This window comes from Engystomops pustulosus, chromosome 10 (assembly GCF_040894005.1).
Source record: "Engystomops pustulosus chromosome 10, aEngPut4.maternal, whole genome shotgun sequence".
Lineage (NCBI taxonomy): Eukaryota > Metazoa > Chordata > Amphibia > Anura > Leptodactylidae > Engystomops > Engystomops pustulosus.
This window is the reverse complement of record NC_092420.1, coordinates 9,854,218-9,879,842: the sequence shown is the minus strand read 5'-3', so window position 1 is coordinate 9,879,842 and position 25,625 is coordinate 9,854,218. Positions and strand designations below refer to the sequence as shown.

Sequence of the window (25,625 nt, the reverse complement as noted above, 5' to 3'; positions counted from 1 at the left end):
GCCGCCCTGGTAGATGCCCGGGGATTAGAGCGTGGCAGCTGCCTACGACATGTTACCATCAGCGAGTGTGCGGCTATAAATACCCAGAGGGTGGCGCCGCTGCCAGGCTGAGGGCTGTGGGATGTGACAAAGACCAGCTCCGCGTGTTATCTCGCAGGGAATGCACTCGCCTCGGGCTTTCAGCTTTGTTTTGATAAGTCTTAGATATTCGGAGATATTTTTAGATGGCGCCTATGTCCAGCGTGCACCGCCCCCGCTCACTCACCAGGAGTCTGATCTGATTCTAGGAAAGCTGGGTGACATGTCAGAGTGTTATTCTCATCCCTCCGGCCGTGGAAATCTACCTGATGAAGCAGTGAATGATGGGATATAGAATCAACGTGGTCATCAAGAGATGGGAAAGGAAGGGAAGATTTTACATTCAGGAGTCATGGAAAGCTGGGTAATGATCACTATTACTGCCAAATGGAGCGTCACACTCTGACTGAATCCCTGATAAACAGCGATCCTGACACCTTCCCATAATAGCCAGCAGGGGTCAGGGGTGGGCTCTGTGACTACACCCCCCATACACAGCGAGCTGCCATGTCCTGTGTCCTGACACCTTTCTATCATAGCCAGCAGTGGTCAGGGGTCAGCATGGGCGCTCTGACCCCTCTGTGACTACACTCCCCATACACAGCGAGCTGCCATGTCCTGTGTCCTGACACCTTTCTATCATAGCCAGCAGTGGTCAGGGGTCAGCATGGGCGCTCTGACCCCTCTGTGACTACACTCCCCATACACAGCGAGCTGCCATGTCCTGTGTGTCCTGATATCTTTCTATCATAGCCAGCAGTGGTCAGGGGTCAGCATGGACGCTTTGACCCCTCTGTGACTACACCCCCCATACACAGCGAGCTGCCATGTCCTGTGTGTCCTGACACCTTCCTATCATAGCCAGCAGTGGTCAGGGGTCAGCATGGGTGCTCTGACCCCTCTGTGACTACACCCCCATACACAGCGAGCTGCCATGTCCTGTGTGTCCTGACACCTTTCTATCATAGCCAGCAGTGGTCAGGGGTCAACATGGACGCTTTGACCCCTCTGTGACTACACCCCCATACACAGCGAGCTGCCATGTCCTGTGTCCTGACACCTTTCTATCATAGCCAGCAGTGGTCAGGGGTCAGCATGGGCGCTCTGACCCCTCTGTGACTACATCCCCCATACACAGCGAGCTGCCATGTCCTGTGTCCTGACACCTTTCTATCATAGCCAGCAGTGGTCAGGGGTCAGCATGAGTGCTCTGACCCCTCTGTGACTACACCCCCCATACACAGCGAGCTGCCATGTCCTGTGTCCTGACACCTTTCTATCATAGCCAGCAGTGGTCAGGGGTCAGCATGGGCACTCTGACCCCTCCTGTGACTACATCCCCCATACACAGCGAGCTGCCATGTCCTGTGTCCTGACACCTTTCTATCATAGCCAGCAGTGGTCAGGGGTCAGCATGGGTGCTCTGACCCCTCTGTGACTACATCCCCCATACACAGCGAGCTGCCATGTCCTGTGTGTCCTGACACCTTTCTATCATAGCCAGCAGTGGTCAGGGGTCAGCATGGGCGCTCTGACCCCTCTGTGACTACACCCCCCATACACAGCGAGCAGCCATGTCCTGTGTGTCCTGACACCTTTCTATCATAGCCAGCAGTGGTCAGGGGTCAGCATGGGCGCTCTGACCCCTCTGTGACTACACCCCCCATACACAGCGAGCTGCCATGTCCTGACACCTTTCTATCATAGCCAGCAGTGGTCATGGGTCAGCATGGGCGCTCTGACCCCTCTGTGACTACACCCCCCATACACAGCGAGCTGCCATGTCCTGACACCTTTCTATCATAGCCAGCAGTGGTCAGGGGTCAGCATGGGCGCTCTGAGCTCTCTGTGACTACACCCCCCATACACAGCGAGCTGCCATGTCCTGTGTGTCCTGACACCTTTCTATCATAGCCAGCAGTGGTCAGGGGTCAGCATGGGCGCTCTGAGCTCTCTGTGACTACACCCCCCATACACAGCGAGCTGCCATGTCCTGTGTGTCCTGACACCTTTCTATCATAGCCAGCAGTGGTCAAGGGTCAGCATGGGTGCTCTGACCCCTCTGTGACTACACCCCCCATACACAGTGAGCTGCCATGTCCTGTGTGTCCTGACACCCTTCTATCATAGCCAGCAGTGGTCAGGGGTCAGCATGGGAGCTCTGACCCCTCTGTGACTACACCCCCCATACACAGCGAGCTGCCATGTCCTGTGTGTTCTGACACCTTTCTATCATAGCCAGCAGTGGTCAGGGGTCAGCATGGGTGCTCTGACCCCTCTGTGACTACATCCCCCATACACAGCGAGCTGCCGTGTCCTATGTGTTCTGACACCTTTCTATCATAGCCAGCAGTGGTCAGGGGTCAGCATGGGTGCTCTGACCCCTCTGTGACTACACCCCCCATACACAGCGAGCTGCCATGTCCTGTGTGTCCTGACACCTTTCTATCATAGCCAGCAGTGGTCAGGGGTCAGCATGGGCGCTCTGACCTCTCTCTGACTACACCCCCATACACAGCGAGCTGCCATGTCCTGTGTGTCCTGACACCTTTCTATCATAGCCAGCAGTGGTCAGGGGTCAGCATGGGTGCTCTGACCCCTCTGTGACTACACCCCCTATACACAGCGAGCTGCCATCTCCTGACACCTTTCTATCATAGCCAGCAGTTGTCAGGGGTCAGCATGTGCGCTCTGACCCCTCTGTGACTACACCCCCCATACACAGTGAGCTGCCATGTCCTGTGTGTCCTGACACCTTTCTATCATAGCCAGCAGTGGTCAGGAGTCAGCATGGGTGCTCTGACCCCTCTGTGACTACACCCCCCATACACAGCGAGCTGCCATGTCCTGTGTGTCCTGACACCTTTCTATCATAGCCAGCAGTGGTCAGGGGTCAGCATGGGCGCTCTCACCCCTCTGTGACTACACCCCCCATACACAGCGAGCTGCCATGTCCTGTGTGTCCTGACACCTTTCTATCATAACCAGCAGTGGTCAGGGGTCAGCATGGGTGCTCTGACCCCTCTGTGACTACACCTCCCATACACAGCGAGCTGCCATGTCCTGTGTGTCCTGACACCTTTCTATCATAGCCAGCAGTGGTCAGGGGTCAGCATGGATGCTCTGACCCCTCTGTGACTACACCCCCCATACACAGCGAGCTGCCATGTCCTGTGTCCTGACACCTTTCTATCATAGCCAGCAGTGGTCAGGGGTCAGCATGGGCGCTCTGACCTCTCTGTGACTACACCCCCCATACACAGCGAGCAGCCATGTCCTGTGTCCTGACACCTATCTATCATAGCCAGCAGTGGTCAGGGGTCAGCATGGGCGCTCTGACCCCTCTGTGACTACACCCCCCATACACAGCGAGCTGCCATGTCCTGTGTGTCCTGACACCTTTCTATCATAGCCAGCAGTGGTCAGGGGTCAGCATGGGCACTCTGACCCCTCTGTGACTACATCCCCCATACACAGCGAGCTGCCATGTCCTGTGTCCTGACACCTTTCTATCATAGCCAGCAGTGGTCAGGGGTCAGCATGGGCGCTCTGACCCCTCTGTGACTACACCCCCCATACACAGCGAGCTGCCATGTCCTGACACCTTTCTATCATAGCCAGCAGTGGTCAGGGGTCAGCATGGGCGCTCTGACCTCTCTGTGACTACACCCCCCATACACAGCGAGCTGCCATGTCCTGTGTGTCCTGACACCTTTCTATCATAGCCAGCAGTGGTCAGGGGTCAGCATGGGCGCTCTGACCCCTCTGTGACTACACCCCTCATACACAGCGAGCTGCCATGTCCTGTGTGTCCTGACACCTTTCTATCATAGCCAGCAGTGGTCAGGGGTCAGCATGGGTGCTCTGACCCCTCTGTGACTACACCCCCCATACACAGTGAGCTGCCATGTCCTGTGTGTCCTGACACCCTTCTATCATAGCCAGCAGTGGTCAGGGGTCAGCATGGGAGCTCTGACCCCTCTGTGACTACACCCCCCATACACAGCGAGCTGCCATGTCCTGTGTGTTCTGACACCTTTCTATCATAGCCAGCAGTGGTCAGGGGTCAGCATGGGTGCTCTGACCCCTCTGTGACTACATCCCCCATACACAGCGAGCTGCCGTGTCCTACGTGTTCTGACACCCTTCTATCATAGCCAGCAGTGGTCAGGGGTCAGCATGGGTGCTCTGACCCCTCTGTGACTACACCCCCCATACACAGCGAGCTGCCATGTCCTGTGTGTCCTGACACCTTTCTATCATAGCCAGCAGTGGTCAGGGGTCAGCATGGGCGCTCTGACCTCTCTGTGACTACACCCCCCATACACAGCGAGCTGCCATGTCCTGTGTGTCCTGACACCTTTCTATCATAGCCAGCAGTGGTCAGGGGTCAGCATGGGTGCTCTGACCCCTCTGTGACTACACCTCCCATACACAGCGAGCTGCCATGTCCTGTGTGTCCTGACACCTTTCTATCATAGCCAGCAGTGGTCAGGGGTCAGCATGGACGCTCTGACCCCTCTGTGACTACACCCCCCATACACAGCGAGCTGCCATGTCCTGTGTCCTGACACCTTTCTATCATAGCCAGCAGTGGTCAGGGGTCAGCATGGGCACTCTGACCCCTCTGTGACTACATCCCCCATACACAGCGAGCTGCCATGTCCTGTGTCCTGACACCTTTCTATCATAGCCAGCAGTGGTCAGGGGTCAGCATGGGCGCTCTGTCCCCTCTGTGACTACATCCCCCATACACAGCGAGCTGCCATGTCCTGTGTGTCCTGACACCTTTCTATCATAGCCAGCAGTGGTCAGGGGTCAGCATGGGAGCTCTGACCCCTCTGTGACTACATCCCCCATACACAGCGAGCTGCCATGTCCTGTGTGTCCTGACACCTTTCTATCATAGCCAGCAGTGGTCAGGGGTCAGCATGGGTGCTCTGACCCCCCTGTGACTACACCCCCATACACAGCGAGCTGCCATGTCCTGTGTGTCCTGACACCTTTCTATCATAGCCAGCAGTGGTCAGGGGTCAGCATGGGCGCTCTGACCCCTCTGTGACTACACCCTCCATACACAGTGAGCTGCCATGTCCTGTGTGTCCTGACACCTTTCTATCATAGCCAGCAGTGGTCAGGGGTCAGCATGGGCGCTCTGACCTCTCTGTGACTACACCCCCATACACAGCGAGCTGCCATGTCCTGTGTGTCCTGACACCTTTCTATGATAGCCAGCAGTGGTCAGGGGTCAGCATGGGAGCTCTGACCCCTCTGTGACTACATCCCCCATACACAGCGAGCTGCCATGTCCTGTGTGTCCTGACACCTTTCTATCATAGCCAGCAGTGGTCAGGGGTCAGCATGGGCGCTCTGTCCCCTCTGTGACTACACCCCCCATACACAGCGAGCTGCCATGTCCTGTGTGTCCTGACACCTTTCTATCATAGCCAGCAGTGGTCAGGGGTCAGCATGGGTGCTCTGATCCCTCTGTGACTACAGCCCCCATACACAGCGAGCTGCCATGTCCTGTGTGTCCTGACACCTTTCTATCATAGCCAGCAGTGGTCAGGGGTCAGCATGGGCGCTCTGACCCCTCTGTGACTACAGCCCCCATACACAGCGAGCTGCCATGTCCTGTGTGTGCTGACACCTTTCTATCATAGCCAGCAGGGGTCAGCATGGGTGCTCTGACCGATCTGTGACTACACCCCCCATACACAGGGAGCTGCCATGTCCTGTGTGTCCTGACACCTTTCTATCATAGCCAGCAGTGGTCAGGGGTCACCGGCACCGGCCTAAGCTAAAGAGCTGGACCCTGGCTGTCAGTCCTGGTGTAGCTGTCCCTCCTGGTGTCGCTGTCCCTCCTGTCAGTCTCGATGTAGTTGTCCCTCCTGTCAGTCCCGCTGTAGTTGTCCCTCCTGTCAGTCCTAGTGTTGCTGTCCTTCCTGGTGTCGCTGTCCCTCCTGTCAGTCCTGGTGTCGCTGTCCCTCCTGTCAGTCCTGGTGTCGCTGTCCCTCCCGTCACTCCCGGTGTCGCTGTCCCTCCCGTCGGTCCCGGTGTTGCTGTCCTTCCCGGTGTTGCTGTCCCTCCCGTCAGTCCTGGTGTCGCTGTCCCTCCCCTCGGTCCCGGTGTTGCTGTCCCTCCCGTCGGTCCCGGTGTCGCTGTCCCTCCAGTCAGCCCCGGTGTCGCTGTCCCTCCTGTAGGTCCCGGTCCGTGTGTGTGCAGACAGTGCGCGGCTCCTCCCGGTCCTCGGTGACGTCACGGCTCCGCCTGCAGGTGTCGCTGTGCAGGTGGCGGCTCCCGGCAGTCGGTGTGAGGCCGGGATGGAGAGCGCGGGGAGCGGGGAGCACGGGCCGGAGCCCCCGCCGCCCATGAGGGACCGGCTGGCCGGGATACAGAAGGGGAACAGCGTGTGCTCGCGCTCATACTTCGTGGTGGTGATGGTGTTCGTGCACGTCTACATCCTCAATGTCATCGCGCTGCTGCTCTACGTCTACTACAGCAACGGCGGCCAGAACGGGGGCGACACCGCGGGGGGACCGGGCCCTACCGGCCCCTCCGCCACCCCGGCCCCTGAGCACAGGGCGCAGCAGCTCCGCCAGCAGGACGGCCCCGGGCCCTACAGCTACCTGCCCCGACTGGAGGGCATCAAGGTGAGACAGATACCCCCGGGTCATGTGACCTCCGCGTAGAACCGCGTCACGTGATACCCCGAGCTGTCAGCGCTGCGGGGGTGAGGGGGGAGGTTAGGTCACGTGCCCTCTGCGGCAACTGCCCGAGTGTCATGTGTCGGCCGTAAAGTGGTGGTGAGGGGGCTCATTCGAAAAGGGGAGGAGTTATACTAGCACCCAATGAAAGGAGCTGCATGATTGGTTGCATTTTTCTCTTGGACTTGGTTTTTCTGTGTTGGAAGCCATTTTTAATTTTTTTTTATAATTTACCCCATTACAGGCCAGTGGGGGAGTCAATGTGTGACATAATTTACTTAATGGCTAAAATTAGAGCAAAGCGAGGCAGGAACAATCGCTTTACAGCACGCTGCAAAAGCGGCGCATCCATCCATGACTCACATTAAATGCAACACTAGGATATTGGAGTAGATGGTCCTTGTTAGCACATACCTTAAGGCATACCCCAAAATCCCCGGAGCTATACCTTAGAAATACGGGGGCCCATTCTCCTTATGATCAGGAACGAGGAGAAAACCGCCAATCAGGGCAAAGGAATTTACTGCTAATACATATCAAGAACTTTCCACGAAACATGGAGACGATAAAAGCGTAAATTGCCCAAAATGTGCTTTTTAGACACAATACTGTTAGGCTGCGGCTACCACTAGGGGGCGCTCTCTGCATACACACGTATACAGCACCCATAGGGAGCGCTGGGAATACATATGCAGCAGCTCCGCCTTGTGTCAGCTGTCTTTGGCTTGACTTGCCAGGCACAGCGCAGCACATTGTATAGCGGTTAAGCTTAGTATTGCAGCCAATTTCCAGTCACTTCAGTTTCAAAATGACCCTGTGTCCGATCGGATGCAAAGTCATGGATCTAGAAAGAAGAGGTTCTGCCAAGTTTTAGTATCCAAAGGATAGGAGGAAATAATTAGATTTGGGGTCCCCCCCCCTCAGATGATGAAAATAAGGTCTGATCTCATTAATTGATGGAGCGAGGGGTCCTGCATGCATCGGCTGCTCCATTCAATACGATAAGAGTGTAGTAAATTGCTGAGCAGAGCAGTTGGGTATCTCTGGCTCTCTCATACACAGCGCTGGATACAGCCAATACCTGCTCTGAGCAATAACTGACCCATGCTCAATCTGTTGATCCACCCATTAGTGAGAACAGGACCCCCATTATCTGGATGACTGGAGGTCCTGCTCCTGAGATCAGTGGGGGTCCCAGCTGTAGGTACAACCCTTTAAACAGCTGATCAGCAGGGTCTAATATTGATCATCCAAGGGCAGGTAATCAATAAAAAAAAATCCTTATACATTGTAACGACTCAGCAGCTTAGTATCAGCCTCTAGATAGAACAGACAGTCGGCAGAGGCAGATGGAGACGTGGAGCATGATGAGTGTTGTAGTTCATGGGTTGCAGACTCTTGCCCTATATATATCCTACTACAGCTCCTTGCAGGGGTCCCCTGCTCCCTATATGGAGAGTCAGGCACTGTATAAGGGTAGGGTCTCACTTACAGCTAGCGCTGAGTTTACATGCGCAATGGCGGCGTGTGTTTCCGTTTGCAGTGGAGTCTAGACACAGAGGAGCACATTTACTTACCCGTCCCATTGCACCGCCAATCCGGAATGTCCGACGAGGATTCGGAGCTGCAGCTATTCACTAAGATTGTTCATCTAATTTCCTGCATGTGTCGCTTCCCCCGCTGAGGCCCACCGGAGTTCACTTTCTTCTTCCCGATGCATGTGAGTGCTGATCTTGCGACACAATTTGCTTTTTAAATTCTGCGGTTTGTCCGAATCAGTCGGGTTGTCCTACGTCCACACCCCCGATTTGTGTCGCACGCAAGTCAACGCCACAACGACACAATCCGATCGCGTGCGCCAAAAACCCGGGGCAATTCAGGACAAAACTGAAAAAAATTGCGAAACCCGATGTTTCGGACCCTTAGTAAATGTGCCCCAGAGTCTCTCTATCCTGACACATCACATAATGTAAGGGGTTTCCTTCTCAGCAGTAGCAGGGTCAGATATCTCATGGAAGTATGTGCCCCCTTGGGTTTTACTCCACCCCCAACCCCTACTATATATCGTGATGCTCCATATATATCATAGTATCAGTTCTGAATTCCTCTGACACAGGAACCACCCCCCATATCCCAAAAATGCCAGAGTTGGTGTCTCCCTCCTGTAAATTTTGGGGCTGCCTCTAAGGAGCGGTATTTGATAATATATTGTTACTTATTCCCCCTCAATCTGTTCTTTACTCCTGCATTTGATACATTTTGAAACACATTCAAAACGCATGCTTTTTGCATGTTCACCGTGCATTTGGCTGGCTTGAATCCGTTTTGAAACGCATTACAAAAGCTGAGGAGAGGTGGTTGCCTAATTACCTTAGTGTTTACATTTGTTAATGCTAAGTTAACATATATGTTAACAAAATGCATATGTTAACACATGTCTTAACATTGCGTTTACAATGCATTTTGTTAACGCAAATGTTAACAGTAATGTAATTAGGTAAATCACATTCCCCCAGCTGTTTTAATGGGTTTCAAACCGCAATGAAAATTCAAGTGTGAACATGGCCTCGAAGAGAGGCTCCCAGATAATCCCACAATCATAACCAACATTGGGGGTCATTTACTAAGGGCCCGATCCGCGTTTTCCGGACGTGTTTCACGAATATTTCCGATTTGCGCCGATTTTTCCTGAATTCCCCCGGGATCGGATTGTGGCGCATCGGCGCCGGCATGCACGCGACGGAAATCGGGGGGCGTGGCCGAACGTAAACCCGACGGATTCGGAAAAACTGCCGCATTTAAAAAAAAATGTGTTGTGAAAATTGCACTTACCTTCACTCAGCCCGGCTCGGTGTATTCCAGTGCATTCCGATGCTCTTGGCGCTGCTGCGCTGAAGTTCCCTGGAATACACCAAGCCGTGCTGAGTGAAGGTAAGTGCAAGCTCCGCGACACATTTTTTGTTTTAAATGCGGCGTTTTTTTCCGAATCCGTCGGGTTTTCGTTCGGAAATTGGCGCAAATCGGAAATATTCGGGTAACACGTCGGGGTGGGGCTATGTCTGCTGGTGCACTTGTTATGAGGGGCACATGTAGAATCTTCCTAAATCTGCCGTTCCCATTCATGTATTTTTTTGAATCTGTTTTGCAGCTTTTTTTTTTTTAGTTTTTTATTTTTTTGCTAGTTTTCAGGCACATTTATAGAACTAGGGGTCAGTTGTAGTTAGTTTTCTACCTAAAAAGTCTCTAATTTGCTCTACGAAAAGTCGCAAGACAAAGAAAACTTCTGTCTTGGAAAGATACGTTTAGGAACCCCCGGCTAAGACTCTGCCAAAGCCGCAAAAATGAACCCAAAAGTCCCCCAAAAAAGAAAAGCCCCATAAAGAATAGAGGACAGGTCAAAATGAAGCTACATGTCCCCCAATGAGTAATATCCCTTGTTGAAATAATGAGTAGATAGAGGAAGCTCCGCCCACAGTGCACTGAAAATCTAATTTGCATAAATATGACAATTTTGGGAAGCTTATAGAGTGTCCTGCACAATGCTGTACTTGTGGACTCCCTTTAAAGGAGTCATTTTTTAAAGATCTCCGCTTGCTGTCAGTGAATTGACTTTAAAACCTTACAACAGGAGGTCAGAAGTTACCCCCACTGTGCAGCACGAGGGAGCATCCGCCTAATCTAAATTCAGCTTATTGGGATTTCCAGTCCAGAGAGTCTTGAAGTCTTCTAGAAATGTATTGAGGGCTCAACCCCTTTAAGAATTTTTTTTCAGGATTTATATGTTATAGTTGTTGTCACATTGTGATCCAGAGGAACGCGCTGATACCTGCAAATGCTGCGTAATCCGGGTCTTATCCCATCACCAGGGGAATGTTATACTCCCAGTCCGACCAGGGGCTGGATCTCCGGTTTCCAAGCAGTTTCTAATTCCCTTAAAGGAATGTGGCTTGACCTTCAGTGACCTCTGTATATGGCCTGGCCCCTCCCCCCCCCCCCTCCCACAGTCAGGACAATGTACAGACAATGTACAGTGCTGTATGTGATGTAGTAAATCCCCACAGTAACCAGTAATATCAATATATACATCGATTATGGTAATTAAAGGGGTACTCCACTTTGGACAATACTTTTTGGAATGGGTCCCCCTATCTTGTACTGATACAGTGATCGCTGCTGCTAGGAGTATACCTGATCAGCTATGTTGAGGGGATCCTAGGAGGAAGCATTTTTATCCCTACAGCGCCTCCGCAGGAGAGATCAGGTATTACACAACTGTTACTGAAAGCAATAGGAAGTCCACCATATCCATAGATGTGAATTGGTGGTCGCACATGCTCAGTCAGGTCTCTTTATAGTGACCCTCTGTTTGGAGGGCAGCCAATATGAATAGTTTCTTGCCCTGCTTGGCAGGAGAGGAGCAGAGCATCTGCAGTACTTGGCAGTAGAGTTGAGACGCAGGGGATGTAAGAGGGGGCTATAGTGTCAGCTGCCAGAGGGGGAAGGAGACACCCTTGCATTTGTAGTGGATTGTACTGACGGTTCCTCTCTTTCAGGTCGGCTACAAACAGAAGATAGAACTGGTCAACAACAAGATGCACGACATGAAGACGCTGAGTCTAAAGCCTCTGCTGTTTGGTAAGAGCTTTGCCCCCTCGTGCCAGTGTCTGCCAGGGCTTAATATGGCCACGTCGCACTTCAAGCTGCTGTGCGGGAATGTAATCGTCTTAATGCTTCAGGCAGCTTGTCATTTTATTACTGAGCGGGGGAGGGGTGGGGGCGATGGAAATGAGCAGTAAATCAGCAAATCTAATCACGTCAGCGTAGGGGTCACCGACCCCCCGGACGTGCTGTAATCCTGCGTGTCCTGTATGACTAATAGACTGACCGAACCCCAACCAGATTGTCAGACCCCAGACCCAGAACTTCAGATTCAAATGCAAGCGCCAGGCAAAATCTCATAAACCTATTCAGACCCCACAATATTAATATTGGACCCCAGACCAGACTTTTAATTCATTTGTAGACCCAAGACAAGAACCATAAAACAATCAATCCCTTCCATATTAACATCACACCCCAAATCTGAGGCTCCAAACCCCTAAAATAAATGGAGACCCAGAACCGAACCTCCGTGTTATAATTAGACCCCAGACCAAACCCTGTATTATCATCAGACTCAAATATTATGTTTAGACCCCTAAAATAAGTTCAAACCCAAAATACGGCCCCCCAAAAATTTGTTCTCACCTCATTATATTAATATCAAACCAAGAACTCACTAAATTACTTTCAGACCCCAGACCAGATTCCTAAATTATTTCATACTCACACCTGGACCCATACAGTTCTTTAGATTCAAGTCCGGACCCCCGATCTCCTTTTACATACCGGACCCCCTACATAAATATTAGAGCCCAGACTTCAGCAGGGTCAGTATAAGGGGGCTTCCAGTATTATTCGGGTCATGTGATACGTCTTCTGTCTTGGTGTAAGGTCATTAGGCTACTAGGACCCCAAAAATGAAGCCCCCACCAGACCCGTATTTCAGCCATACTTTTATTGATTTCCAATTCAGCAGGTCCTCCCACAAATATATATACAGTTCTATATACAGTCCTCCAAGGAGCCCTTCACTTTATACGGGGCCACATGTCACTCCAGAGAAGACACATGGGGGTAGCATTTACAAGTAAAAAAAAAAATCTTAATATATTTTACAACAAAAATTGCCAATCTGCTCAGAGTCCTATGTTACTATTTGTCCGAAAAGTTGTGTAAGTCACATGACTAGAAGGGTACCTGTCAGCAAGTGTGACCATACAGACTGCAGCCAATATTGTAGATAGGGGCAGATTTATCAAGCAGTCTGAAAGTCAGAATATTTCCAGTTGCCCATGGCAACCAATCACAGCTCAGCTTTCATTTCACCAGTGCTCATGAATATTTTAAAGGGGAGCTGTGATTGGTTGCCATGGGCAATTGGAAATATTCTGACTTTCAGACTGCTTGATAAATCTGCCCCATTGTCCCTGGGGAGATGTGTAATCAGACCTTTGTGTATGTTATTAGTAGCAGCAGGACTGTGATATATGAATTTATATTGCAGGATTGTAATAGGAGTGTTTCACTGCTCTAGAGCTCCGTCTCTTTCAGTGTCCTTTGTAGTGTTGAAGCAGAATTCCTACTACAGCCAGTACTAATAGGGTCAAAACTATGGACTGCACAGAGCACAGCAGTGTGAGGACACGTCCCCAGTGCACTTGGACAAGATACAATCCTGGAATATAAATCCATATATCACAGTCCTGCTGCTACTAATATATAGAAAGATCTAATTACAAATCTATCCAAGGACAATGCCTAACACTGGTGGCAGAGAGCACAGCAGTGTGAGGACACACTTCCAGAACAATCCCAAAAGATAAATCCATATATCACAGTGCTGCTGCTACTAACAGCATACACAAAGGTCTGATTACGCATCTTTCCAGGGACAATACATAACACTGGCTGCACAGAGCACAGCAGTGTGAGTGCACTTAGAGTAGCTACAATCCTGGAATATGAATCCATGTAACACAGTCCTGCAGCTACTAACAGCATACACAAAGGTCTGATTACACATCTCTCCAGGGACAATACATAACACTGGCTGCAGTCTGTCTGGTCACACCTGCTGCCGGGTTCCCTGTAATGAATTCCTATGGCCAGAACTTCCATACAGTAGTTGATATTCTGCAGTAATAGTCTCCGTATCAGCCTTAAAGGGAATTTCCCTCCAATTTCTATTAATGCCGACAACAATATATAACGTTATCTTCTTTGTTTCGTTGTATCCGTTCCTGGGAGAGGTGGGTGACGACATCTGTTGCAGGCCACCCAGCTTTTCTAGGACCAGATATACCGGAAAGATGATTCTGGGCCTTAAAATTTGATGAATTTTGGGGAAAATCATCCGAGTCCTACAATCTGCACCTGTGATGCTTCCATTTCTTTACTGCGAAGTGCAGGTTCTTGTTCCTCTTCTGCCAGGCGTAGGCGTTGTGCACCACCACCTTGTCGTCCTGCATGTCTCCGCTGATGACATAGGTGCCCGTCCGGGTCCCCCGCATGATGTTCTGCACACAGGTAGCGTCCAGGTCCAGCCATTGCTGAAGTCTGGGGAAGACGTCGCCCCTGGAGAGCGGCCCGTGCTTTATGATGTCCACCCTGGAGTCCATATCAAAGTCCGAAACCGAGCTGGACGTCGTGTTCCTCTTGGTGATTCGGACTTTGGCAGCTGCAAGGAGATAAAATAAGAGAAGAGGCTATTGAGTTTCTGTACAATGGTCTGATCCTGGGAAAGCTGGGTGAAAATCAATAGACCCTGATCACCCCTCTATATAATAGATGCAGGAGCCCAATTATCTGCAGGAGAAATATTATGGCCACCCATTGGAACATCATGTAATGTAAGGATCCCCAACCTGTGACTCTACAGCTATTGCTGAACTACAACTCCCATCATGATCTGACTGCATGTTAATTGATCATCAAGTAGTATAGTGATTCCCAACTGCCGCACAGCTTCCACATTCATGCTATGAGTTGTAGTTTTGTTACTATGTTTTCCCTGCACACATGAGATCTTGTGTCTTCATATGGTCCTGGAGCGGGGTCAGCACCTTGTGATCTCCTTGTAGATGGAGGGCTCCTGTCACTCCTGGAGTGGGGTCAGCGCCTTGTGATCTCCTTGTAGATGGGGGGCTCCTGTCACTCCTGGAGTGGGGTCAGCACCTTGTGATCTCCTTGTAGATGGAGGGCTCCTGTCACTCCTGGAGTGGGGTCAGCATCTTGTGATCTCCTTGTAGATGGGGGGCTCCTGTCACTCCTGGAGCGGGGTCAGTGCCTTGTGATCTCCTTGTAGATGGGGGGCTCCTGTCACTCCTGGAGCGGGGTCAGCGCCTTGTGATCTCCTTGTAGATGGGGGGCTCCTGTCACTCCTGGAGCGGGGTCAGTCCCTTGTGATCTCCTTGTATTTGGTTGGGGAGGGGGGGGGGGGTGTCACTCCGACCTCTATATACAGGGCCCCCCTCCTTGTCGGTCACCAGTCACGGCTTTGGAGACAGTAAGCATGTCTGTCCCAGGCATTCCCCCCTCGGAGGAGCGCGGCTCGGGAAGCTGACAATACCTTGTATGGGAGGGAACGTCTACTTTAAACATGTGAGAAATGTCTTGAGATCCGTTCACCTGATCCTCACAGTCCACAAGATGTAAGAGGGCGAGCCGGGTACCCCACATAGGGGGAGCCTAATGCTGGAGATATGTGACCACGGGGGACCGTGCCGGCTCTACCCATTATCCAAGGAAGCACATGGTACTTATCGATGCATCATAATGACAGTCCGTGCAATCAAATCCAGGGAACCCGTCAGAAGGTGTGACCCTAAAGACTGCAGCCAGTGTTATGTATTGTCCCTGGAGAAATATGTACTCGTACCTTTCTGTATGTTGTTAGTAGCAGCAGGACTGTGAAATATGGATTTATATTCCAGGATTGTGGCTTCTCCACTTGTACTGGGGGCAAGTCCTAACACTGCTGTGCTCTCTGCAGCCAGTGTTATGTATTGTCCCTGGAGAGATATGTAATCAGACCTTTGTGTATGTGGTTAGTAGCAGCAGGACTGTGAAATATGGATTTATATTCCAGGATTGTAGCTTCTCCAAGTCCCCTGGAGTTGGCGGTGAGGTGTCCTCACACTGCTGTGCTCACCCAATATTAGGTATTGTCCTAATGATAACACATCTTTCCAGGGACAATACCTAACAGCAGCTGCAGAGAGGACCCCAGTACAGTTTGGGAATATAAATCCATATCTCACAGTCCTGCTGCTACTAAAGAAAACACACACAGGTCTGATTACACATCTCTCCAGGGACAATACATAACACTAGCTACAGTCTGTATGGTCACACCTGCTGACAGGTTCCCTTTATGGATTACCTAATGCAAGGGAAACATGGGGAGTGTAGCAACTGACAGACATATATGTAATTTGCAGGCAGATATCTCCCAAAAAGTAGGTTAATTCCATAGAATATATATAGAATCGGTGTCCCAGATAGTGTGACCCGACGTGTCTCGTACGGGTGATGGATGACCCCTGCGCGGCGGCCGGGTCATTAACATAATCATGGACAGGACAGCAGATACAGGGGGTCAATAGATGCATATATCAAATGCATCCTAATAATGGGCTGTGCTGATAGGATGAAAGCAGATATGGCTCCTCCCACATGGCGCTTCTAGTTTGTACAATATGGAACAGTCGGCACCAGTTTGCTGTGGTCCATAGAGAGCAATGGGCCGGGATGAGATTGGCACCGGTGTAAGCCGCACTTCATCAGTAAGTGGCAGCAGTACTTAGAGGCAGCTGCGTGTCTGGAGGTGTGCGGCATATACTACTTACTGAAATCATTAGCACAGAACGTATCCAGGATCTCCTTGGCAGAGCTGGCCTCGTCTAGTTCACAGTCCCTGCAGCTGGCACGGGGCACCGCTGGAAAGAGATGAGAGGAGATTTATATATATAGTGCGGGACACTGAGTATAATACAGGATGTAACTCAGGATCAGTACAGGATAAGTAATGTCATGTATGTACACAGTGACTGCACCAGCAGCAGAATAGTGAGTGCAGCTCTGGAGTATAATACAGGATGTAACTCAGGATCAGTACAGGATAAGTAATGTCATGTATGTACACAGTGACTGCACCAGCAGCAGAATAGTGAGTGCAGCTCTGGGGTATAATACAGGATGTAACTCAGGATCAGTACAGGATAAGTAATGTCATGTATGTACACAGTGACTGCCCCAGCAGCAGAATAGTGAGTGCAGCTCTGGAGTATAATACAGGATGTAACTCAGGATCAGTACAGGATAAGTAATGTCATGTATGTACACAGTGACTGCACCAGCAGCAGAATAGTGAGTGCAGCTCTGGAGTATAATACAGGATGTAACTCAGGATCAGTACAGGATAAGTAATGTCATGTATGTACACAGTGACTGCCCCAGCAGCAGAAAAGTGAGTGCAGCTCTGGGGTATAATACAGGATGTAACTCAGGATCAGTACAGGATAAGTAATGTCATGTATATACACAGTGACTGCCCCAGCAGCAGAATAGTGAGTGCAGCTCTGGAGTATAATACAGGATGTAACTCAGGATCAGTACAGGATAAGTAATGTCATGTATGTACACAGTGACTGCCCCAGCAGCAGAAAAGTGAGTGCAGCTCTGGGGTATAATACAGGATGTAACTCAGGATCAGTACAGGATAAGTAATGTCATGTATGTACACAGTGACTGCACCAGCAGCAGAATAGTGAGTGCAGCTCTGGGTATAATACAGGATGTAACTCAGGATCAGTACAGGATAAGTAATGTCATGTATGTACACAGTGACTGCACCAGCAGCAGAATAGGGAGTGCAGCTCTGGGTATAATACAGGATGTAACTCAGGATCAGTACAGGATAAGTAATGTCATGTATGTACACAGTGACTGCACCAGCAGCAGAATAGTGAGTGCAGCTCTGGAGTATAATACAGGATGTAACTCAGGATCAGTACAGGATAAGTAATGTCATGTATGTACACAGTGACTGCACCAGCAGCAGAATAGTGAGTGCAGCTCTGGAGTATAATACAGGATGTAACTCAGGATCAGTACAGGATAAGTAATGTCATGTATGTACACAGTGACTGCACCAGCAGCAGAATAGTGAGTGCAGCTCTGGGGTATAATACAGGATGTAACTCAGGATCAGTACAGGATAAGTAATGTCATGTATGTACACAGTGACTGCACCAGCAGCAGAATAGTGAGTGCAGCTCTGGAGTATAATACAGGATGTAACTCAGGATCAGTACAGGATAAGTAATGTCATGTATGTACACAGTGACTGCACCAGCAGCAGAATAGTGAGTGCAGCTCTGGGGTATAATACAGGATGTAACTCAGGATCAGTACAGGATAAGTAATGTCATGTATGTACACAGTGACTGCACCAGCAGCAGAATAGTGAGTGCAGCTCTGGGGTATAATACAGAATATAACTCAGGATCAGTACAGGATAAGTAATGTCATGTATGTACAGTGACTGCACCAGCAGCAGAATAGTGAGTGCAGCTCTGGAGTATAATACAGGATGTAACTCAGGATCAGTACAGGATAAGTAATGTCATGTATGTACACAGTGTCTGCACCAGCAGCAGAATAGTGAGTGCAGCTCTGGTGTATAATACAGGATGTAACTCATGTTCAGTACAGGATAAGTAATGTCATGTATGTACACAGTGACTGCACCAGCAGCAGAATAGTGAGTGCAGCTCTGGGGTATAATACAGGATGTAACTCAGGATCAGTACAGGATAAGTAATGTCATGTATGTACACAGTGACTGCACCAGCAGCAGAATAGTGAGTGCAGCTCTGGAGTATAATACAGGATGTAACTCAGGATCAGTACAGGATAAGTAATGTCATGTATGTACACAGTGACTGCACCAGCAGCAGAATAGTGAGTGCAGCTCTGGGGTATTATACAGGATGTAACTCAGGATCAGTACAGGATAAGTAATGTCATGTATGTACACAGTGACTGCACCAGCAGAATAGTGAGTGCAGCTCTGGAGTATAATACATACTAATACTTTATATCAGATGTAACTTACACCTTCCACTGTTGCTTGTGTCATTGGTAATTGTGGAGATGCACATTCCATGATCAATAGGAAACTGTTCACACTTCAGTATCTCGGGCCAGGGGTACCCATAACAGGCCATAATGGGGGCACAGCTGTTCCTCACTGCCTCACAGAGGCTCCTGCACGGCTTTATTATCCTATCACTGGAAACACAAAATTGTGATAATTAACTACGCAAAATCACTTTTCTTGATCATTTCTTCCTAAAATAAGTCCGAATCGTCCTCTGCTGCTAAACTCTACTTTCCCCACGTTTCTGTTCCTATCTTTTGCTTGAGAAAGATGGAAACCACATATATAGAAGTTGTCACCCAGCTTTTCTAGGGTCCTGAATGACAACTTGTGATTGTTGGGCTGTGATCTTCTCCATGACATTGAATAACTAGGTGCCGATCTGGACCCTGGGAAAGCTGAGTAGAAGTATATGTACATATATGTATCTATTCCTGGTAACGCTGGTGGCTTACAGATCGGTACCCAGCTTCTCCAGAATCTTGAATGGCAAATTGCCTCCAATATTTAGTGTCCATTGCCCCAATATATCTAGTCCTTTCAGTCTTCCAGGAAAGATTGGTGACAATGTAGCAGACATTGTGGTTGTCACCCAGCTTTCCCAGATACAGATAGACAGAATGCAGTTATTAGCTTGGATAATCCCTCAGCAGCGGCCTGGGGTCTGGCGGTAGGTGGTCCTAATTCTGTTCTTTCATTGAAACAAAGCACGGGAGACTCTGTGCGCCCCCCTAGTCACGGAGTGACGCACGTACAGGTCCGTCAGGGGTAATTCAAGGAGACATCCGACAAAACCAAGACCACTAATGGGAAAACGCGGCTCCTAATTACCGGGCGAGTGACGCAGGTGATGGGTTGTCCAGAGGGTGACCAGGAGTTCGGACACCCCCCCCCCCCAGAGTCACCGCTATAATGTCCAATCATTCCTACCAACTACTACTTGGTGATATCACAGGAAAGCTGGGTGATCATAGAGACAGTGCATAAGGGAAAGCTGGGTGACGGTGCTTGTAAGTGATCACTGGCTGCTACCTGGGGCCATTGAGATGACTTGAGTTTTTGGGGGTCCAGCTAGTAGCCAGGGGCAGTTCTGGGCAATGGTGAGGGGCACATACACCGACAGGAAAGCTAAAATCTATACATAGGACCCCATTTACCTGGCGGAGGCCTCCTTTAAAGGGATTCTGTCACCAGGTTTTACCAACTAAAATCTCAGCCCACTCATCTAAGGTATGAAATGTCTTTTCTAGAATTCCCTCTTTTATGTGAAATCTCCCCCGACCTCTCGTTTAACTATAAAAAAAATCTCCCCCAAAGTCGGGTAAATATGACTCATCTCATCCCATGTACGGGTCAAGTTTAGTGGTCGCAGAGTTTCACTTCACAAGCCCCTATCTTCTGTTCTATAGCACCTAGAAACATGTTGTGGTTGTCTTGTTAAAGATAAGAATCTTCTCTTTCAGATCCCACCAGGCTCATGGTTCTGTGCGCTACAGAACTGGACATACAGGTTACAGTTAAAATATAGGCAGGAACTGGATCTTTATCTGCAGTTTGCCTTTCCAACTATGTGTTTAGATGCCTGTGTCTCCGATTCTGTTGCTCACAAAGTCATAAGAGTCATGGTGAGCTCTAAGAGGTGACATCAGCATCTTTAGTATGACACCAGTAGCATATTTCCAGGTGCTATAGAACAGAAGATAGGGGCTTCTGAAGTGACACTCCCTCTGCAACCACAAAACTTGGCTCATCTTATGTGACAATGAGGTGAGAAGAGTCATATTTGCCTGATTTTGGAGATTTAGCATGAAAGAGGGAAATCTAAAAAGGACACTTCATACCCAACCTGAGGGGATTTGTAGTTTAGTGCGGTAAAACCTGACGGGATCCCTTTAAGCACCAGTGTGGTGGCACCTGTGTGTTGCAATAGGGTACAGAGGCATCTATTCACTTCTATAGGAATTCTGGGTCAGCGGTTCTGTTTGACATCCTGGAGGTCCCATAGAGGTGCAACACTTAATCCCCCATAAACAAAATGTATCTGCTGTGTTTGGGGGTCTCCAAACCCTTCCCTTGGGACTCTACGTAACGTCATTCCAAGCCCTTGTCACCCAGCAGCTGACCCAGATCATTATGGGTGCTGCACCCTACTGGATGAGGCAGGGGTGCTTGGAATGGGACCCCCACGCATGACATTAACATTCCCAAATAATACATGTTTTTAGGGTACGTTACCCATCCAGACATATAGGTGCAAAGAGCGAGCACAGGAAGATCCTGGCGTCCGGGTGGCATTCACGTGCGAGCAGCGGCAGCCAGCTGGAGGATTGCTGCACCGCCTCGGCCATGGTCTCGTGCTCCAGCAGGTTGGGAATCCTCATCTCCGTGTATCCGATGCCGTGACATAGGGGCATGTGCCGGGGGATGGTCATACACCGGGACGAGCTGCTCACAAAGTCCACGTACATTGCTACGGAACCGCAGCTCAGGAGAGACAGCAGGAAGATGAGCTGGCGCCAACCTGGCCGTGCCCTCATGGTATTAACCCCTGATGAGACCTGGAGCATTGCCGGCGGGAGCGACTTAGAGTCTGTGCCTTAGTCCCGGCCTATGGGTTTTTATAGGGCCACGGACAGTTCCCCTGCTAATCCCCTCTCATTAAGGTCCAGCACATTCGGACAAGACAATCCCACAGTTTGTGTTTGCTCCTGTCAGGGGGGCAGCTTAGAGCAGCAGGTGTTGGAATAAGGGCCGAATGTTTGAACTTTCCTGCCCAGTGCTATTATCTCGGCCCATTATTGTCCTCTTGATTGGATCTCCGCAGGAAGCCATTTGTCCACCAATCCCCCCCCCCCCCCTGTCCCCCCTCTTGATTTGTGATCATTAACCATCACGTAAAATACAACATGTTTCCTTTTCGCTGTTCTCAAGCCAAAAAACAATCATTTATGGAGCGGGGGATAAGCGCAACCTATTTATTCAGCCCCGGGGAGGCGCAAATAACCCTCCGAGGGGCGGCCGGGCTCATCAAATGTTTTCCTTTTTAAAACAATCCATTCCGCATCGAATACATTGGCAGGTTTATTTACCCGCTGATCAATCATGTCATTCGCTGTTACGTAGGGGGGGGAGGTTTGAAGGGAATTTAAAACCTAAGTTTAAAAGAAAAATTGGTCCATATAGTTCCCTTATAGCGGATTGCACCATACGACACATCCACAGTGTAGCGATTGAGGATATGGGGCATCTTAAATCCCGCACTCAGTCTGAATCAGTCGGATCGTCCAGCAGCCACGCCCCCGGATTTCTGTCGCATAAAAGCCAATGCAGCTGCGCCAAAATCCAATCACGTGCGACACATTCCCCAGTTAAATACCGGTCACAGCGGCACAAATCCTGAAAAATCTGACGAAAGTGCGATCCGTGGACCCTTAGTAAATAAGCCCCTATGGGGCTCACTTACTGAGAGTCCGCGGAGCGCATTTTCGGTGGATTTCCCGACGATTTCAGTTTTGCGCCGAATTGCCCCAGAATTTTGGCGCACGCAATAGGATTGTGGCGCATCGGTGCCGGCTTGCCGGCATGAAATCGGGGGCCAAGCCATCAGACAACCCGACGGATTCGGACAACGCACAATATGAAACATTTAGAATTGTGTTGCAAGACACGCACTCACATGCACCGGGAAGAAGAAGGTGAACTCCGGCCGACCTCAGTGCGGAAGCGACGGATGCAGGAAATTGGACGCACGACCTTAGTGAATCGCGGCAGCTCCGAATCCTCGTCGGACAACGCACCGTGGGATCGCGACAGGAGCGGGTAAGTAAATGTGTCCCAATGTGTCTGATTAGTGAGGTCTGACCTTTAGGACCGTCAGAGATCAGGGGGATGGGGGGCCAGAATACCCCATATAGAAGGAGTCAGCGCTCCCTTCACTCAGGGATGTCAGGGATCCTATAAGTTATATTGGACGCCCCATAGGACTGTACCTCCACTCCTCAGTAGACTCCGCAGCCGCTTTAAGACCTCCTTACCTATTACACAAAAGTAACCAATGATGTCACTGACTATCTAATGTGTATAGGACCCTCCGCGGAGGAAAGAAGGATCAGGCGTATTACATTTGGACACCCAATCCTTCCGATCTCAGGTGATCCGACTCCTCTCCCCATATCCAGAATACATGCAGGGTCGGCCACGCTGAGCGTGCATGTGCATGAGGGAATCTGGAGGAATGGCTGCGGGCCAAATAAACATTGAATGTGTATGGGGACCGTAACCTTCATCTGTGAGGAGATGGGTGACAACCAATATGGCCACCTCCACAGCTCAGACATCTTGGGTACTGGAGAAGATTTCTAAACAGTATAAGTATAAGGGGTGTTTGGATTTTCAGGGCTGTAAGGAGCAGGACTATAGTATAAAGTGGGGAGTAGAACAGCCAGAGCTCCATTTTTCCTGATTCAAAGTACCAAATCTTCTACATAGAATAAAGCTAAAATATTCAGTCTGCCTGATGTTACCACTAGGGGGAGCTCAGGAGGTTAATGCATACTGGGGATGAAAATGGACCATGGGCGCACATGACCCATATCACATGTATTCATTTATATATGTTTTTGTCTCCTGTTTGACAGAAGACTGGAGTTTTGGGAAAGAGGCGTGGTATAATAGGAAAGGGCGTGGCTTAAGAGGCAGGATAATGCACCCGTTTCTTATGACGTGTGTTATATTGGGTATATATTGACCATCGATTCCATATCCTACAGAAATCCCCAACTTCTTATCAGAAAAAGAGTGCAAGCTCCTTATCCACCTGGCACAGTTAAAGGGGCTCCAGGCCAGCCAGATACTACCCGTGGATGGATACAAGGAGGCCATGGAAAATCTAGAGATCAGCAAGGCCGACATCTTTAATCTTCTGGATCACAATCAGGATGGACAGCTGCAAATAAAAGAGGTGAGGAGAGGGTTAAATAACTCTTAAAGGGGGGTTCCAGTTTGTATGCAAATGGTCCACACAGAACTGCATTGTTATGTATTGTCACAGGAGAGTGTAATCATACCTCAGTATATGTTGTTAGTAGCAGCAGAACTGTGAAATATATATTTATATTCCAGGATTGTACTGAGGTCATCATGTCTTCACACTGCTGTGCTCTCTGCTGCCAGGGTTAGGTATTGTCCCTGGAGAGATGTGTAATCATATATTTGTGAATGTTGTTTATAGCAGCAGGACTGTGATTTATGGATTTACGTTCCTGGATTGTAGCTTCTCCAAGTGCACTGGGGACATGTCCTTACACTGCTGTGTTCTCTACAGCCAGTGTTAGGTAGTGTTCCTGGGGAGATGTGTAATCAGACCTTTGTGTATGTTGTTAGTAGCAGCAGGACTATGAAATATGGATTTATAATACTGGATTGTAGCTTTTCCAAGTGCAATGGAGTGTATCCTCACACTGCTGTGCTCTCTGCAGCCAGTGTAGGATATTGTCCCTGGAGAGATGTGTAATCAGACCTTTGTGTATCTTGTTAGTAGCAGCAGGATTGTGATACATGGATTTGTAATAATGGATTGTAGCTTCGCCAAGTGCACTGGGGTGTGTCCTAACACTGCTGTTCTCTAAGCTGCTCCACATCTGCTGGTCTACAAGTGACTGATATAGTATTCAGTTGGAAGCCTGTATATTTCACAGTCCTGCTGCTACTAACAACTTACTTTGTGTGTTAATAGGGTCTCTAGTAAGATTGCTGACCCTACAGATGCTGGATCAGTCTATTATATGTACATTAGACATTTCCATGCACACATGCCCATCCCCCACCCGGGATCCGAGCTGTCACAGGTTATGTAGCAGGAGATGGTGACATGAAGCAGCTCTCTGCTCATCTAGACCATGTCTCTACATGGAAAATACACTGCCCCCTTATTTCCAAGCCCAAAAACCCTGGAGGATTAAATAGATTTCTAGGTTTAGGTTTTCTGCACATATTGTAACTACCTCTGCCGGTTGTCAGTGAATAGAAGCATCAATCCTCAGCAGGACAAACCGTTACACAAAGATCTTCCCATATTGTAACATTTTGCTACAATGTATCAGTCTGGGCTCTCTGCACTGGATACAAGTGATACTGCTGATGGAAGAGATAGGTCTGGAGGATGTATTCATTGGCAGCAAGCAGAGATTTTAAAAACTGTGAAAATTTATACAATAAACTCCAAATCTCCACAAGTAAAGGGGTAAAGAGTTAGTGACCCCTCAATGGGTAAAACACATGTGCTTAGGTCAGGGTATGGATAGGGTTAATATGTAGACGTCTGTAGACATCAGACAGTACAGAAGATCTTCTAGAAGCTTCTCCTTCGCTCATCGCTCTTGTTCCGCCCGCACCCTCATAAAAACCGTAATGTACGGCCGTATTTATACAATGTGACAGAACAGACCCTGCGCCCGCGCTGCCGCTCTCCATGTAAACAGCGGCGCCCGCAGACACTACTCCAGAGGAAATCATCTCCCAGGTCTCTGCCCACATCACACAATATTCTCCTCATTCATCTGCACTTTTATGGCCCGGGTTATAGATAGATGAGAGAGGTCCTGGTAAGGCGCCACTTTATCTGGAGCTCTCTGTATATCTACATCTACATCCATCTGATCATTCAGGAATAAATCACAGCATCGGATAGTCAGTATAATAGATAGAAAGATGTGAGACAGATGGATAGATAGATAGATAGATAGATAGATAGATAGATAGGAGATAGATAGATATGAGATAGATAGATAGATAGATATGAGATAGATAGCTAGATAGGAGATAGATAGATAGATAGATAGATAGATAGATAGATATGAGATAGATAGATAGATAGGAGATAGATAGATAGATATGAGATAGATAGATAGATATGAGATAGATAGATAGATAGATAGATATGAGATAGATAGATAGATAGATAGGAGATAGATAGATAGATATGAGATAGATAGATAGATAGATAGATAGATAGATATGAGATAGATAGAAATCCAAATAACAGAGGCAGCACTCCAGATATTAAGTGAAAAATTGGA

The 25,625-nt window shown here is 49.2% G+C and overlaps 2 protein-coding genes across 2 annotated transcripts in view; one reads left to right on the top strand and one right to left on the bottom strand.

The window, feature by feature from the left end:
• The first annotated feature begins 6,314 nt into the window (after positions 1-6,314).
• Positions 6,315-25,625, top strand: part of P4HTM (prolyl 4-hydroxylase, transmembrane) — a 30,289-nt gene continuing 10,978 nt past the window's right edge. The window contains exons 1-3 of the mRNA XM_072129191.1: positions 6,315-6,731; positions 11,339-11,420; positions 23,319-23,509. Coding sequence (XP_071985292.1) covers positions 6,402-6,731; positions 11,339-11,420; positions 23,319-23,509 — 603 coding nt within the window. The 5' untranslated portion in view covers positions 6,315-6,401. The remainder of the gene's footprint in view (positions 6,732-11,338; positions 11,421-23,318; positions 23,510-25,625) is intronic.
• Positions 12,842-21,364, bottom strand: LOC140103684 (secreted frizzled-related protein 5-like). Its single transcript, XM_072126872.1, has 4 exons — positions 20,785-21,364; positions 18,505-18,680; positions 16,235-16,324; positions 12,842-14,064 (listed from the first exon to the last, which is right to left on the bottom strand). Exons 1-4 carry the CDS (start codon positions 21,114-21,116, stop codon positions 13,748-13,750), a joined length of 915 nt encoding a protein of 304 aa, XP_071982973.1. The 5' UTR covers positions 21,117-21,364; the 3' UTR covers positions 12,842-13,747.

Bases quoted from the DNA above. Each gene is read 5' to 3' on its own strand.
- LOC140103684 (XM_072126872.1), bottom strand. From the start codon at position 21,116: ATGCTCCAGGTCTCATCAGGGGTTAATACCATGAGGGCACGGCCAGGT. The intron at 18,681-20,784 runs GTAACGTACCCT...TTGTGTTTCCAG, and splicing joins GCACCTATATGTCTGGATGG to TGATAGGATAATAAAGCCGT. The intron at 16,325-18,504 runs GTAAGTTACATC...ATCTCTTTCCAG, and splicing joins CACAAGCAACAGTGGAAGGT to CGGTGCCCCGTGCCAGCTGC.